At 32.8% G+C, this 14,195-nt stretch overlaps 1 protein-coding gene across 1 annotated transcript in view; it reads left to right on the forward strand.

The window, feature by feature from the left end:
• Positions 1-14,195, forward strand: part of LOC106469000 (sorting nexin-19-like) — a 38,584-nt gene that overhangs the window by 19,525 nt on the left and 4,864 nt on the right. Inside the window, exons 3-8 of the mRNA XM_022397394.1 lie at positions 903-1,056; positions 1,428-1,651; positions 3,906-4,103; positions 7,803-8,040; positions 9,258-9,405; positions 10,245-10,402. Of these exons, the coding sequence (XP_022253102.1) occupies positions 903-1,056; positions 1,428-1,651; positions 3,906-4,103; positions 7,803-8,040; positions 9,258-9,405; positions 10,245-10,402 (1,120 nt within the window). The remainder of the gene's footprint in view (positions 1-902; positions 1,057-1,427; positions 1,652-3,905; positions 4,104-7,802; positions 8,041-9,257; positions 9,406-10,244; positions 10,403-14,195) is intronic.

Raw genomic sequence — 14,195 nt, forward strand, 5'->3', positions numbered from 1 at the left:
TATTTGTTGTCATATAAACTTGATCATCTAATTACCAGTAACAAGTAGGTTTGAATGTTATAAAAATATTAATAGAACTTCTCAAGATACTTGTTATAGGTTATGCTTCCAATTAAATTTGAAAACAATAGATTTTGTTCCCTTTTTAAACATCTGTCAGTTTAATTTCTCTCCTGAATTTATTTTTTATTTTGCTGTTATTTCCAGCCATGTTTAAGATTAATCCATCTCTGTCTGATGACAGAGGCATGTTGTTCCTTTGAAAGCAAGATATTCCGTTTTGAATCTGTAAGTTATTTAATTGCACTTTATTTCTGGATTATGCCTGATAACCATAGTTAATCTTAGAGGTAGCCAAGTGGACCCTCTTTTGGGATATATATTTTTTTATTCCTGTGTAGGGTTTTCAGTTTCAGTTTGGTTCCTTTAGAAGTGTGGTTCCTTGCTTTGAAACATTTTTGCCTTTGAGGTATGGAGTTATCGAGAAAACTGATCATACAGTTGTGGTGACACCATCCTAATATGTTGAAGTAATATTCTTCTGTATATCCAAAAGCAATTACCAATCCAATATTTTCCTATATGAAGACAGTGCATAGTAAATATGAAGGCTTTTACTTTGTGTATCTAAAATTTTGGTGCATGTTATTGTAAGTGTTTATGCTAAGATTGACAAAACTCTTTTGTTTATGATAAATTTTAATACACTATTTGTTTTTTCCTACTATTTGACTTCCACTAGATATGTAGTAAGCAGTTACTAGGTATATTTTTTCAGTATAGTATATATATATTTTTTTTTTTTTCTACATTATAAGCTAGTGTTAGAAATTTTAAAGTAAAAGTTGAGGATTGTTTGCAAGTATTGGTTAAATTAATTTTTATTTATTATATACATATAGTACGAAGCTTTGTATATTTTGAGTCCCGATGACGATGGCGAAGATCAGACTCAGTTAGTTAAGCACGCATCAACAGTGAAGCGAAGATTTCGAGAATTTCTCACTTTGCAGTCTCGTCTTGAAGACAACAAAGTAACCTGTAAACATTTGAAAGGTACAGAATGACTTCTTACTACAGTTATTTAAAATTGATTTAAAAAAATTCATTTAATGACATATGGTTTTAACAGCAGTACAACATGCAAGAGTATAATATGGCTAAGATTCAGTGAACTGTATTCTGAGAATGACCAGCTAAATAAAATACTTTTTAATGTGTCAGACTGCAGTAGTAAATTTATACGTATTTGAAGATGTTAAAGATTGTACAAAATTGGACAGTTATTTAACATCAAATGCAAAGATTTTATATATATAATCCTCCTGCTTACCAACTATTTCTATTGTTTACTTTGACATTGTTTTTCCAAAATATATTGATTTCTTGAGTATTTCCGTGGTCAGGAAAGTGTTCGGTTTTTTAAGGGATCAAAGGACCAAGCAAATGGTTAGCAACTCCGTTTTATGCATTGGACAAAAAGAACATAGAAGAAAGGAGAGTATTTCTTCAGTCTTATCTGGTGAAATTGTGCAGTCGAGAAGTAGTTGCTAACTCTCCTGAGTTGAAAGAGTTTCTTGCCTATGGTATTGATGCCAGTATTGCTTACGTAAGGAAAGCCAATGAAGTTGGTGTTCCAAGGATTGACAAAGTAGGTTCTTCAACTTATATCTGTGTTTGCAAAACTACTCTCAATTTTCATAAGTATTCTGTCTAAGATTTTGTGAAACTTAAAATTAGTACTACTATCATGAGTATGTGCATGTTACAAAGCATTGTTTGTGCTTAGATTTCTTTGATTAGCTGTACAGTTTTTGAATTAAATTGTATGGTGGCACGCAACTGTCATAATTAAACAGTTTTGTTTTGACACACTTTTTTTTTTCTCTACTAAACAACTTAGGCACTTGCTCCTCGGGGCAAAACATTTCATCAAAACCTCCTTTTATTAAAATGTTATGTGTGTTCATGGCAAAATGTCGTATCCTTGTATACTGTATATATTGTTTTCCCTCAAAAAAGGTTTTTAACAGAAGAAGTCATAATTTCACTGCTATAATATATTGAGACAACCATTTATATTTTAGTAGTTTCTAAAGAATTATGCAACTTTACCAAAAAGTCAAAAATGACTTTCTTGGAATATAGAAAATTGTGGGAAACAGAACAATGAAACTACATATTTGGTATTCATAATGGAAGTTAGACAGAGCCCAGTTTTAATCTGATGCAATTCAATGTCTGATTGGTTGTTGTAGTCTGTAGTTATGTCCTCTGAATGTTAGCTGTCTTGTTCATGGAGAAGAGAAAAAAAAGTACCATCAAATACATACAGATTGGTTCAGTGGGCTAAAGAAATAATTTGCTTGTTAATTGATCTGTTGGAATAAAAAGAATGTCTAATCTAGCAAAACCAAGGTTGAATAGTATTTCTTACACTAGTAGTCAAATGTATTATAGGTTGAATGGTATTTCTTACACTAGTAGTCAAATGTATTATAGGTTGAATGGTATTTCTTACATTAGTAGTTAAATGTATTATAGGTTGAATGGTATTTCTTACACTAGTAGTTAAATGTATTATAGGTTGAATGGTATTTCTTACACTAGTAGTCAAATGTATTATAGGTTGAATGGTATTTCTTACATTAGTAGTCAAATGTATTATAGGTTGAATGGTATTTCTTACACTAGTAGTTAAATGTATTATAGGTTGAATGGTATTTCTTACACTAGCAGTCAAATGTATTATAGGTTGAATGGTATTTCTTACACTAGTAGTTAAATGTATTATAGGTTGAATGGTATTTCTTACACTAGTAGTTAAATGTATTATAGGTTGAATGGTATTTCTTACACTAGTAGTTAAATGTATTATAGGTTGAATGGTATTTCTTACACTAGTAGTTAAATGTATTATAGGTTGAATGGTATTTCTTACACTAGCAGTCAAATGTATTATAGGTTGAATGGTATTTCTTACACTAGTAGTCAAATAGTTCTTTCAATACTTTATATATAATTTGTTCATAGTGGAAACATTACAATGTATTTCGTAATGGGAATTAGGTATGACAAAAACAAAGTATAATTTAGACTCAATTCATTGTGTGATTTAATCTCATAATTACACACCTTACTTGTCCATATTTTATCTAAAATTTTTTAAATATTTTGTCATGACAATTCTCTTTGTAGGGTAATAGGTATATTTCAGTACAGCACTTCATCTATAATAGTGAAGAATGGATTTATTCAAACTGTTTAAAGCTAACTGGTTATTTCTTTATGTGTATTTCATCCTGTATCTGTTTCGAATTCCTTTTTCCAATTCATATGAAGCTTTCAAGAGTGTTTCATTTTTATTTTAGTATCTTGAATATCACTGATCTTCTGTTCGATAACTATTTACTGAATTTAAATTAGGTGAAATATTTCAACATTTTACTTTTTTTGTTCCTACTAGTAAAGTTTCAATAAATTTCTTTCTTTTTCTGAATGTTCCAGTTTCTTGTTTTTCTTTACATAGTTAAGGTTTTCTCTCTGTATTTCTGACAAATTACATTTCTACAATCTTTTACGTATGAAAAAAAAAAGATATTTACTCGTGCTCTGTTACAAGATTGATCTTTATAACAAAAATCATTTACTAAATGTTGACAAACTCTGTGGTAAAGAAATTAAACTTAATTTAAGATACCAGGAGGATATACATATAAAATACATGTCATTACTTAAGTTATTTTGTTTGCTCTTAATATTTAGTCAGTTTGTTGCTTGTTTCAGTTAGAAAACATAAAAACGTCTCTTTTTTTTTTACTTAATTATAAGGAGCCTCACTTCAAAAATATTTTGTCTAGTATATTATTTTTGAGATTTCACTGATTAACAACTATTATTTTCAGATGTTTGTTCGGGGAGTGAAGGGGGCAATAGATTTAATCCGTACGGCACTGCCTAGTCTTCCGCAGGACATGAATGAAAACATTCCAGATTTGCCAGGGGAAAAGTATGGTCAAACAAAGTCACTGTTGCCTGTTTTTGGAAGATCACGTGCAGAAGAACGTCGTCTCGACATTGAATTTCAGTATCTAGACGAGAAAGTAAATGTTGTCTTTTGCATATCCTTCTTATTTCCTTCACTTAACAGCTAAATATCTGTGGATGAAACTTACTGAAAAATTAATGTTAAACATACAGATGAAATAAAGACATCTCTTGACTTCTGACCCTTCATCACGTAATTTGACAAAACTTTATAAGAATGACATGTGGACAAGTGCTTGACATGAAAGCAGTGAAGTTGCCATTTCATAGCAACACCTTCTTTGTTTGTTTTTTGTGTTTTTTAAAAGGCACACTGCTGTTTTGTATAATGAACTTTTGTAGATATTAAACTAATTATACAAGCTGTATATTGATTAATTCCTTGTAGGAACTTTAGTGATATCTTAAGAGTGAGGTGATTCTTTCGTTAAGACAGTTCTCCAGAGGTTTTTAGATTCTATAGTATAGTACTTCCATGGCTGCAAGGTGAAAACATAAGTGTCGGAAATCTTGGCAGCCTCACACGTATAATTGTAATGAAAGAATGAGCATAAGAAATATTTCACCAACTAAAGCCATACTGAGCTTCATTGGGTGACGTTCTCTTGCATCAATGAAGACAGGCTGATGATAAATTTTAAATACTCAGTCAGATTTCAGCTGATCATACTGAGCTTCATTGGGTGACATTCTCTTGCATCAATGAAGATAGGCTGATGATAAATTTTAAATACTCAGTCAGATTTCAGCTGATCATACTGAGCTTCATTGGGTGACATTCTTTTGCATCAATGAAGACAGGCTGATGATAAATTTTAAATACTCAGTCAGATTTCAGCTGATCATACTGAGCTTCATTGGGTGACGTTCTCTTGCATCAATGAAGACAGGCTGATGATAAATTTTAAATACTCAGTCAGATTTCAGCTGATCGTACTGAGCTTCATTGGGTGACAAAGCTCAGTATGATCAGCTGAAATCTGACTGAGTATTTAAAATTTATCATCAGCCTGTCTTCATTGATGCAAGAGAACATTGGGATGACGTTCTCTTGCATCAATGAAGACAGGCTGATGATAAATTTTAAATACTCAGTCAGATTTCAGCTGATCGTACTGAGCTTCATTGGGTGACATTCTCTTGCATCAATGAAGACAGGCTGATGATAAATTTTAAATACTCAGTCAGATTTCAGCTGATCATACTGAGCTTCATTGGGTGATATTCTCTTGCATCAATGAAGACAGGCTGATGATAAATTTTAAATACTCAGTCAGATTTCAACTGATCATGGTGCCTTATCCAAAGTAAATCTAATGTGTTTCATATATCACAGCTTTGTAGAAATGACCCTTAGATAATATATATTATTATATAATAGTGGACACATACAGTTTCTCTGAACTTTGTAGAAATGACCCTAAGATAGTAGATTTCAAGATAATGTACATGTATGGTCATTAAGTTACTCACACTTTTCTGAACATTATGCTTCAGAAGGTTGAATGATCATTTTATATACGATAAATCTTGTTAAATAGTTTTTCACTGAATTCTTCCAAAATTTCATTGAGTAAGTGGTTGCTATCAGTACTTAACTTATGTATAATTCAGGAAGGCATGTTATTCCATTGGTCTTTGAACTGTTGATTTATGTAATAACACCTTTTTTTGTAGATTTTGGTTTTTCTCTCCAAAATGACCTGGTGGTTAGGGTGCTCTCTACTCACAATCAGAGGGTTCGAATCCCCATCACACCAAACATGTTATCCCTTTCAGCAGTGGGGGCATTATTAGTGTGATGGTCATTCTCTCTATTCATTGGTAAAAGAGTAGCCCAAGAGTTGGCAGTGAGTGGTGTTGACTTCCCTCTAGTCTGTCACCACTAAATTAGGGATGGCTAGCCCAAATATCCCTTGTGGAGCTTTGCATGAAATTCAAAACAAACCATACCAAACTCTCCAAAACTTTCAGGAAATGCTCACATGTATTTAAAATGTGTTATTACCTCTCTCTAAACTTAAATTTTTTTTAAAATGAATTTTGTCATTTTGTATTAAAAAAACAACAACCAGATTCAAAGAAATTTCACTTAATGCTCTAGAAGGTAGAACCAAGTTCATGAGATGTATCAAAATCGTTGTCCTTGGCCTAAGGTATAAATAAAAAGTTAAGATGGTTTCATTGTCATTAGGTGAAGTCACTTTAATGTTAATACCAATATTTTGCTTCAAAATTTGGTTGAATGACAGTCTTAGTTGTGCATGAAAATTAAACGGACTCCAAAAAATGTGCTTCACATAGGTCAAAGTAACTTTCTCATTTAATTTGTTGTTAAATTTGAGCAAGTTATAGGTTAATACAGTGCTTCTCAACTGGGTGAATGGTTGGTTCACCCAGGGATTAATGAGATCAGAATCAGGATGAATGAGTATTATCAATTATACAACAAATTCAAGAGCAAAAAAGTCATTAGTTATTATTATATATTCTAGTTGTAGTTTGATAAATACATTAATTTTTGTTGTATTCATTCTAGTTGTAGTCTGATGTATATTTAAGTCATTATGCAGAATTTTACATTTTAATTTAGTACATTTTTTCGAACTGGGGTGAGATGTTGTGAAAAACTTATTTGGTGAAAGATATTGGAAAAGGTTGAGAAACACTGTTCTAATACATCCAACTTTTATGTGTAGGATATCAAATAAATGGCATCACAAACATCATTTTCTAGTTTGTGTGTTGCTAAACTTATTCATGTTACAGGTCTTGATTTAAATGTGGACAATCCTGAAGTTCAGATTGGTCAAGTTGTTTTATTACATGATTTTTGTGGCCATACTTGATTGGTTGACTCTACTATGTGTAATACTGTATTGCACCTATTCTACTAATCAGTGCATTGACCACCTAATGGAATGACTTGTCACATAACTGCTCTTAGGATAGTTGCTAATTCCAGCATCCAGGTGTATCATTAGGGATAAAGACCAGAACCTTCTTACACACACACACACACACACACACACGTATATACATAGGACAGGTTTTAAATTAATAGATTATTAATAAAATTTTATCTGCTACTTACAAAAATGTAATTAAAAGAAATGTTATTACTTATGCCTTATGTCTTACTTATGTTATTACTTATGTTTTGTCTTACTTATGTTATTACTTATGTTTTGTCTTACTTATGTTATTACTTATGTTTTGTCTTACTTATGTTATTACTTATGTCTTATTTATGTTATTACTTATGTCTTACTTATATTATTATGTATGTCTTATGTTATTACTTATATTATTACTTATGTCTTATTTATGTTATTACTTATGCCTTACTTATGTTATTACTTATGTCTTATTTATGTTATTACTTATGTCTTATGTCTTACTTATGTTATTACGTATGTCTTATGCCTTACTTATGTTATTACTTATGTCTTACTTATGTTATTACATATGTCTTATGCCTTACTTACGTTATTACTTATGTCTTACTTATGTTATTACTTATAATTTAGAGTTTTTCTCTGTTTACTCTGAGCTCATTGAATATTCTCCAACGTACTGTTCTGCACTCTTAACAAATGTAGGTACATTAATAACAAAATTTATAAACCACCAAAATTCAACAGAGAGGTATTTAATGTTTTTACCGATACTTTCTCTGAAGATTTTCATTAAACATAATATATTCGGTGGAAAACAACAACAAATATTTAAAGCACTTCTTTTAATTTTTCCAGACAACCAATTTGGAACACCAGATGTACAAGTACATAAACAGTTTTGAGTCAGCCTCATCTCCCGATATATCACCCCCTCTGTCTCCTCAAAATCAGCCACGGACTCTGTCCCTTCTAAGTCGAAACAAGTCTGGAAAAGACAAACTTCTGTCAAGAATTGATTCAAAGACGTCTATGGAGAGTAGTAGAATGCTTCTCAGTGAAAGCAGTGTACAGGAGAGTGTGGATAAAGTAGAAAGTAAGTTACGCATAGTCCGTAGCAGAGGCTTATCTATTGAAACACAGTATTAAATATATATGTATGTATTTATAGACTCGGACGTTACATCTTTTGGAGATTTTAGGAGTAATTATATTCTATACTTTTTATTACAGATTAATGTTTGCGTAGTAACATCTTTTCTCTGATATTTTTTTGAACTAAGAAGAAATATTTTCTTCAAATATCCATTTGTATGATATCCTCAATCTTTTAAAATAAACTAATTTTATAAATATTTGTATTTCATTCAGATTGAGAATGTTTAGAAACATTTTAAATTAGAACCAATTTTGATTATAAAAATGTTATATGAAATTATATGTCACTGCAGTAATTCATTGTTATACAAGTTTCAGTGAAACTTCTAAATATAATATATATATATACACATACTCTCTCTTATCTATTTTATATATATATTCAGTCAGAACAAGTAATTGTGGGTTGTGTCTGTTTAATCATATGAATGTGGGTTAAGACATGATAACTGGATATACAGGTCTTCCTAATCTTCATAGGTGATCAGTGTAGTTCTTTTAAAAGATTAAAAATATACTTTTTCTTAAATATTCAAAACGAATGGTGTTGACCCGATAAATTTTTAATTTAATGCATCCTAAAATTTTCTTCAAAATATGGCATGTAAAATGACATAAGAAATAAAAACTTTTGCTGGAGTATACTTTTCGTATCTGGTGGAACGTTTAAACAAACACGAACTCAAACTTTACTTGTATGCTATACGATAAAGGTTATGTTTAATTAAAATTCTGAAACGTAGTAATGATTAAATTACAAAAGAGTAAAAGAAATCTTTTAATGATTTATATGAATGTGTTCTTACAAGATTATTGTGATTTGTATTTTTCAGTCTGTTTATTTTATCTTATCTTTTTAACATATTTTTTTCCATGATTTATCTTTAACACAACTACATCCTCATTGTTTATTTTCTTACAAATCCATTACAAAACTTACTTTTCTTTCTGATTGATGTGCGTTAAAAAATTACGCACAAAATTGATGCATACGTGTATTTCTGTGTTAACCATACGTGTTACTTGATTAATAGTGGCAAGATTAAAAACGCGGAACAGTACAAGTGAACCGACAATTCCATATCAAACTAATAGTTTTATGTGAAAAGTTTAGGCAACTGTTGAGTTGACTTACATTGTGTTTTTTGCATGTAGAAGTTAAACGAAGAATCAAAAAGGAAGTTCCACTTGCTAGTGCAGTGATTGACTTGGGTCTTCTTACCATTACTGACTCTAATTACAAGTATAGGAAATCAAATGTCGTTTTGGTACTTAAAATCTTGCTAGGCCAGTTATTGAACAGGTAGGTTATTTCATCATTCATCAATTCTAGATAGCTAACAATGATTTTATTTCTTAAAGGTGTATTTGGTAACCATTCTGAATTCTGAAAACCAATCCAGATTTTGTTTCCATCTTCTGGATTTAATAATGCTTGGAGACGGCTTGAATGTGTAATAAAAAAACTTTAATATAAGTTTAACATAACAGCAAATGTACAATGTTTCGACAGGGTTTTAACCTTGTCAAAATATTGTATTAAACTAAGGATTTTCATTAGGTGTCTATATGGACCTCATTGTTTTTTGAATGGAGGCGATTGAGATAAATCACTTACCTGTGAGCTTTGATTACATTGGTTAGCGTCATGTAAAATGGTTATCCAAAATTACAATTCAGTCAATGTCACAAAACTAATAAACTAATCAAAATTAGTATGTCCAATTAATACTTTGTGATTATTCTAACTATTGAATGTAAAATTACTGTTTTTACATTGTGTTACATTAGAATTTATAACTTGCATAACTGTATTTTTCATTTTGAAATTAGAAATAAATTTACTTTTCCTACATTGTATATGTATTGTGTTTGTAACACCTCTTACATTCCTGAATTTATATCACAGTAGAATTAAACATACAACTCTGTGATCACAGGACAAATGCTTGTGAAGAAGTACTCTTTATCTGTATAGTCTTACAAATCTTTTTACTTGTGATATAATTACAAATGGTGGTTAATTTAATAAAGTGCTGATGTTCCAAATGTGACTCAGTTTTTTGACCAATTAATAATGCCATTTGAAACACCTGTTATAAGTCATATATCTAAACAAACACTGAATCTTTTTACTTTTAGATGGTTGGAGAAGAAGCTAACAAAGATCACTACCCAAGAGCAATGTGCTCAGTATTTACACCTTCTTCATGAAGCTCTGTGGCCCAAATCAGAGAACAATGAAAATAGTGTACCCCAGCAAGATCTGGCTTTTCAAGCACTGAAATCATTTTTTTCATGTATGTTGTAAATATTTCTACAAAGTTACAAAATAAAATTCATTTTAAATAACAAATAACATAAGTTAAAAACTACACTTTTTATTCTAATTTATTTTTTCATTTAGACATTGGAAGATTATGTTCACACCACTTATTAAGTGATATGCATTTAATACTTTCATAAGGTTATTAAATAAGCTGTCAAGTTAATTTTATTCCAAACAAAGATAATGCATTTATGAAAATCAAAAATCTTAATCTCTCTAAAAATGTTCGGCTCTGTAGCGAGTATAATGGAAAAACTGATGTATTTGTTTCTTTAAATTATGTGGCTATTATTCCAAAAGTGATATAATTATTGCATCATTTCTGTCAGTTTTTAGAATCTGTTTTAATTGTACTACAGAGATTGAGTATGTTAAATTAAAACAATTTTGGAGACCCAACATGTTGCTACACCTAGTTATGTTCTATATGATGACCATCCGTATTGACAACAGCATAATTTCCATTTCAAAAAGAGTCAAAAGGATATCATGTCCAAAGCACACCACTTCTTCCAGAATGGTTTCCATAATCAGTTTAATGTACAAGAAAAATGTTTTTCCATCTACCATTTAAACAGTGGAATTACACAGAAATTCATAGGCAATGTATCTGGCACATACTTGACCAGCACGAATTCCCATTTCATTTTTCACCTGCCTGAGGTATGTGATGGTTGAATGGGTATGGAATGGAAGAAACTTCTGTATATATGATGTGACTTGAGACCATTGTTGTGTACTGTTGCCTGAGTCATGTGAATAGCTTTTCTCATTGGTCTTTGTGTTTGTAGATTCTCACCTGCTACTAGACACCACATTTTGCTGATTATGGTTTGGGTACAACTTGTTGCTGGTCGCTTTTTCGATGATCCTAGTGTCTCAAGTTGATCCATATTCTTTTGTTTTCCAATGCTATTATGTACAAGAGATATTTCCATTTTGGAAATTCTAAATACCAATCCAAATACATCTTTATGATTTGATTGTATGAATATTTTTTGTATTGGAAAGGACTGTTGCAAACCCTTTTCAAAAAAATTTTGTTAGCATGATAAAACCTATGAAATGCTGAAATGTAGTCCTAATACATTCCTTTTCACCATGGTTTTATATTTATTGTGATTATCACGTGACTAGCTGATTTGTAGAGCTGGGTATTGCCATAAATTTTATTTTATGTTGTTAGATTTATACCCGTATTTCAATGTGTATTGCATAAGAGTTTAATTTCCAAAGTCATTTTGTCTACTCACTCATTGGTTACATAGACATTGATTAGCTTAGGTTGCAGATTTGTATAACATTTGCACATTGCAAGATGTATGCTATTATTCTATGTACAACTTGATCTAGTCCATGGCAAATCTATGCAACATAATTTTGGCATCAGAAATTCTAATGTGTCTAACCATGATAATGAGGTACCATTCCATTTATCTTCTCTTTCACCCGGATCGATCTTTCCCTACTAACACTTCGGTAGCCTGGGAGGGTAATTCCTCCTCCTTGCCAGTTTCCCTTCCTTCCATTTCCCACCTCTATTCCAGATCTGATCTGAATAGACTTCTATGCTCTTCCTTGTTATATCGCCTGCACAACTTCCTTCTATCATAACTGTTCCCTCCTGTTCATCCCTTGGCAGCTATCATCTGTTTGTGATCTCTCTCTTTCCACCCGTACCAATTGGGCTTGTCTTTTAATTTGATTGGATTATTCTTTCTTGTCTCCTTTTTCCCATCAATTATTCTGGGTGTTTTCCCATCAGATTAGGTCCTTTACTTTTTTTCTGGTGTCTCATCTGCATCATCCTTTGGAGGAAATTCTTCAAGCGGGCATGTGGACCACTCTGCATACTTTCAACTCTCACTATCTGTATATTGTTGCTGTTTCTACCTCGTCAGGTTATTGTTTTCAACCTGTTGCCATTCTTCAGACTTTGGTGTGACTGTAACTGAGTAAGTTTTATTTCTTTTATTATATATATTTTTCAGGGGCCTGTCCCATGTTTCGATCTGGATCCTGCTTTGTGGCGAGTGGTGCCTCCGGGTATACTTCAGTCACATAGAATTGTACTCAAATCCACACTTCACTTTCATAATTTCCATGACCACTAAATGCACACTGTTCTTTACAATCACATTAGCTACAGATGGGTTGTTCCACAAGATCACTTGTAGGCTATTCCTCACAATATCTTTGCTTCATAGATGTGCTTGTTCCAGACTGTGATGAACCATGGACTTCATGGGTAAATCAGAAGGGGATTGCTGCCCATCTCCGCCATTCCTTAGATTGAATAGATCAGGTTTAGTCTGCTTTTCAAAATAGGGTTTCGTGGTCACCCATTGCACTGTCTCAGGTGTGAACATTACTCTAGACTCTCGGCCTTATTTTTCTCACCCCGTTTCTTCCAGTGGATTAAGAGAGTCCTTACCACTTTCCAGTTACAAACCACTGGGGTGGTGGACCATGGAGGTATCTTCCTGAATGAAAGATATACAATATATTTAGTAACAACTCCATTCTTTTGAGAGTAGGGCAGTGGTGTTCTGCTGGTGTAGTTGACAGATATCCTCCAAAAAGATGCTCCCTCTCTGCATGGGCTTATCTGACAGGATGAAATAGCTCAGGAGTGAACCATCATAATAATTGAGATCCCTCATGGAAATTGGTTCCTGTTGGCTAGGTTTTGGATTTAGAGCTGTACCAATCACCCTATTGCCCAAACTCATGTTGTGATGATGGGGATTCCTCAGTCTAGCTCTGCATGGTTGTTAGTTCTTGGCATTTGAGTTTTGGATTTAGAGCCGAACCAGTTAACACCATGTCCTCATACGTGTAGTGTGATTCGGATCCCTCATCCTACTCCGGCATGGATGTCGGTTCCCAGCAGTTGAGTTTTGGATTTAGAGTTGAACCAATCAACATTATGTACTCACACGTGTGGTGTGCTGGCATATATGCTGTTCACTCCTTAAATTGTGATCCCTCATTCTATTCCCGCATGGAAATCAGTTCCCAGCAGTTGAGTTTTGGATTTAGAGCTGAACCAATCACCATAAGTCCTCACACATGTGTTCAGGGGTATCTAGTCCCTCATACATTTTGCCTCATGTGCACTGCCCTGGTGTGGGTCACAGTGGGTGCACTTGTTGGTTGCTCCACCACTTCCTCTTGCACTTACCCTCGATGTCTTTATGCCAAGAATATTGTTTGAGATGGTCTGGTCTGTTTGATTTGAGTGGGATATATTTGTATTTCACTCTGCTCACATGTGTCCTGTTCCTGATCGGTGGTGGGATTTCTCCCTCCGGTTGGCTAAACTTGAGGGAAGACAATATGATCCTCTTTCTTACCCCTGCATGGATGTCGATTCATGGCAGGCGAGTTTTGGATGCAGTTGACTTGCCATGTATGATTCATTGTGCCGTAGCCACTCTACGCGTTGGGGCACATCCCTTATTTTACCCAGATACTATTCTTCAGGGAGATTAAAGTTATAATACATTGTTGTTTGAAGCACTGTTCAACCATTTTCCTCTGCCCAGATCTGTCACAACTTTTCTACATCTGGGCGAAGAGTATACCTGGTACAGAAGTGGTGCCGTAGCCACTCTACACGTTGGGGCACATCCCTTATTTTACCCAGATACTATTCGTCAGGGAGATTAAAGTTATAATACATTGTGGTTTGAAGCACTGTTCAGCTGTTTTCTCTTTCATTGGGATGTGCTCCTCACTATTTTCTGCCCAGATCTGTCACA

Source organism: Limulus polyphemus, unplaced genomic scaffold, assembly GCF_000517525.1.
Source record: "Limulus polyphemus unplaced genomic scaffold, Limulus_polyphemus-2.1.2 Scaffold3255, whole genome shotgun sequence".
NCBI lineage: Eukaryota > Metazoa > Arthropoda > Merostomata > Xiphosura > Limulidae > Limulus > Limulus polyphemus.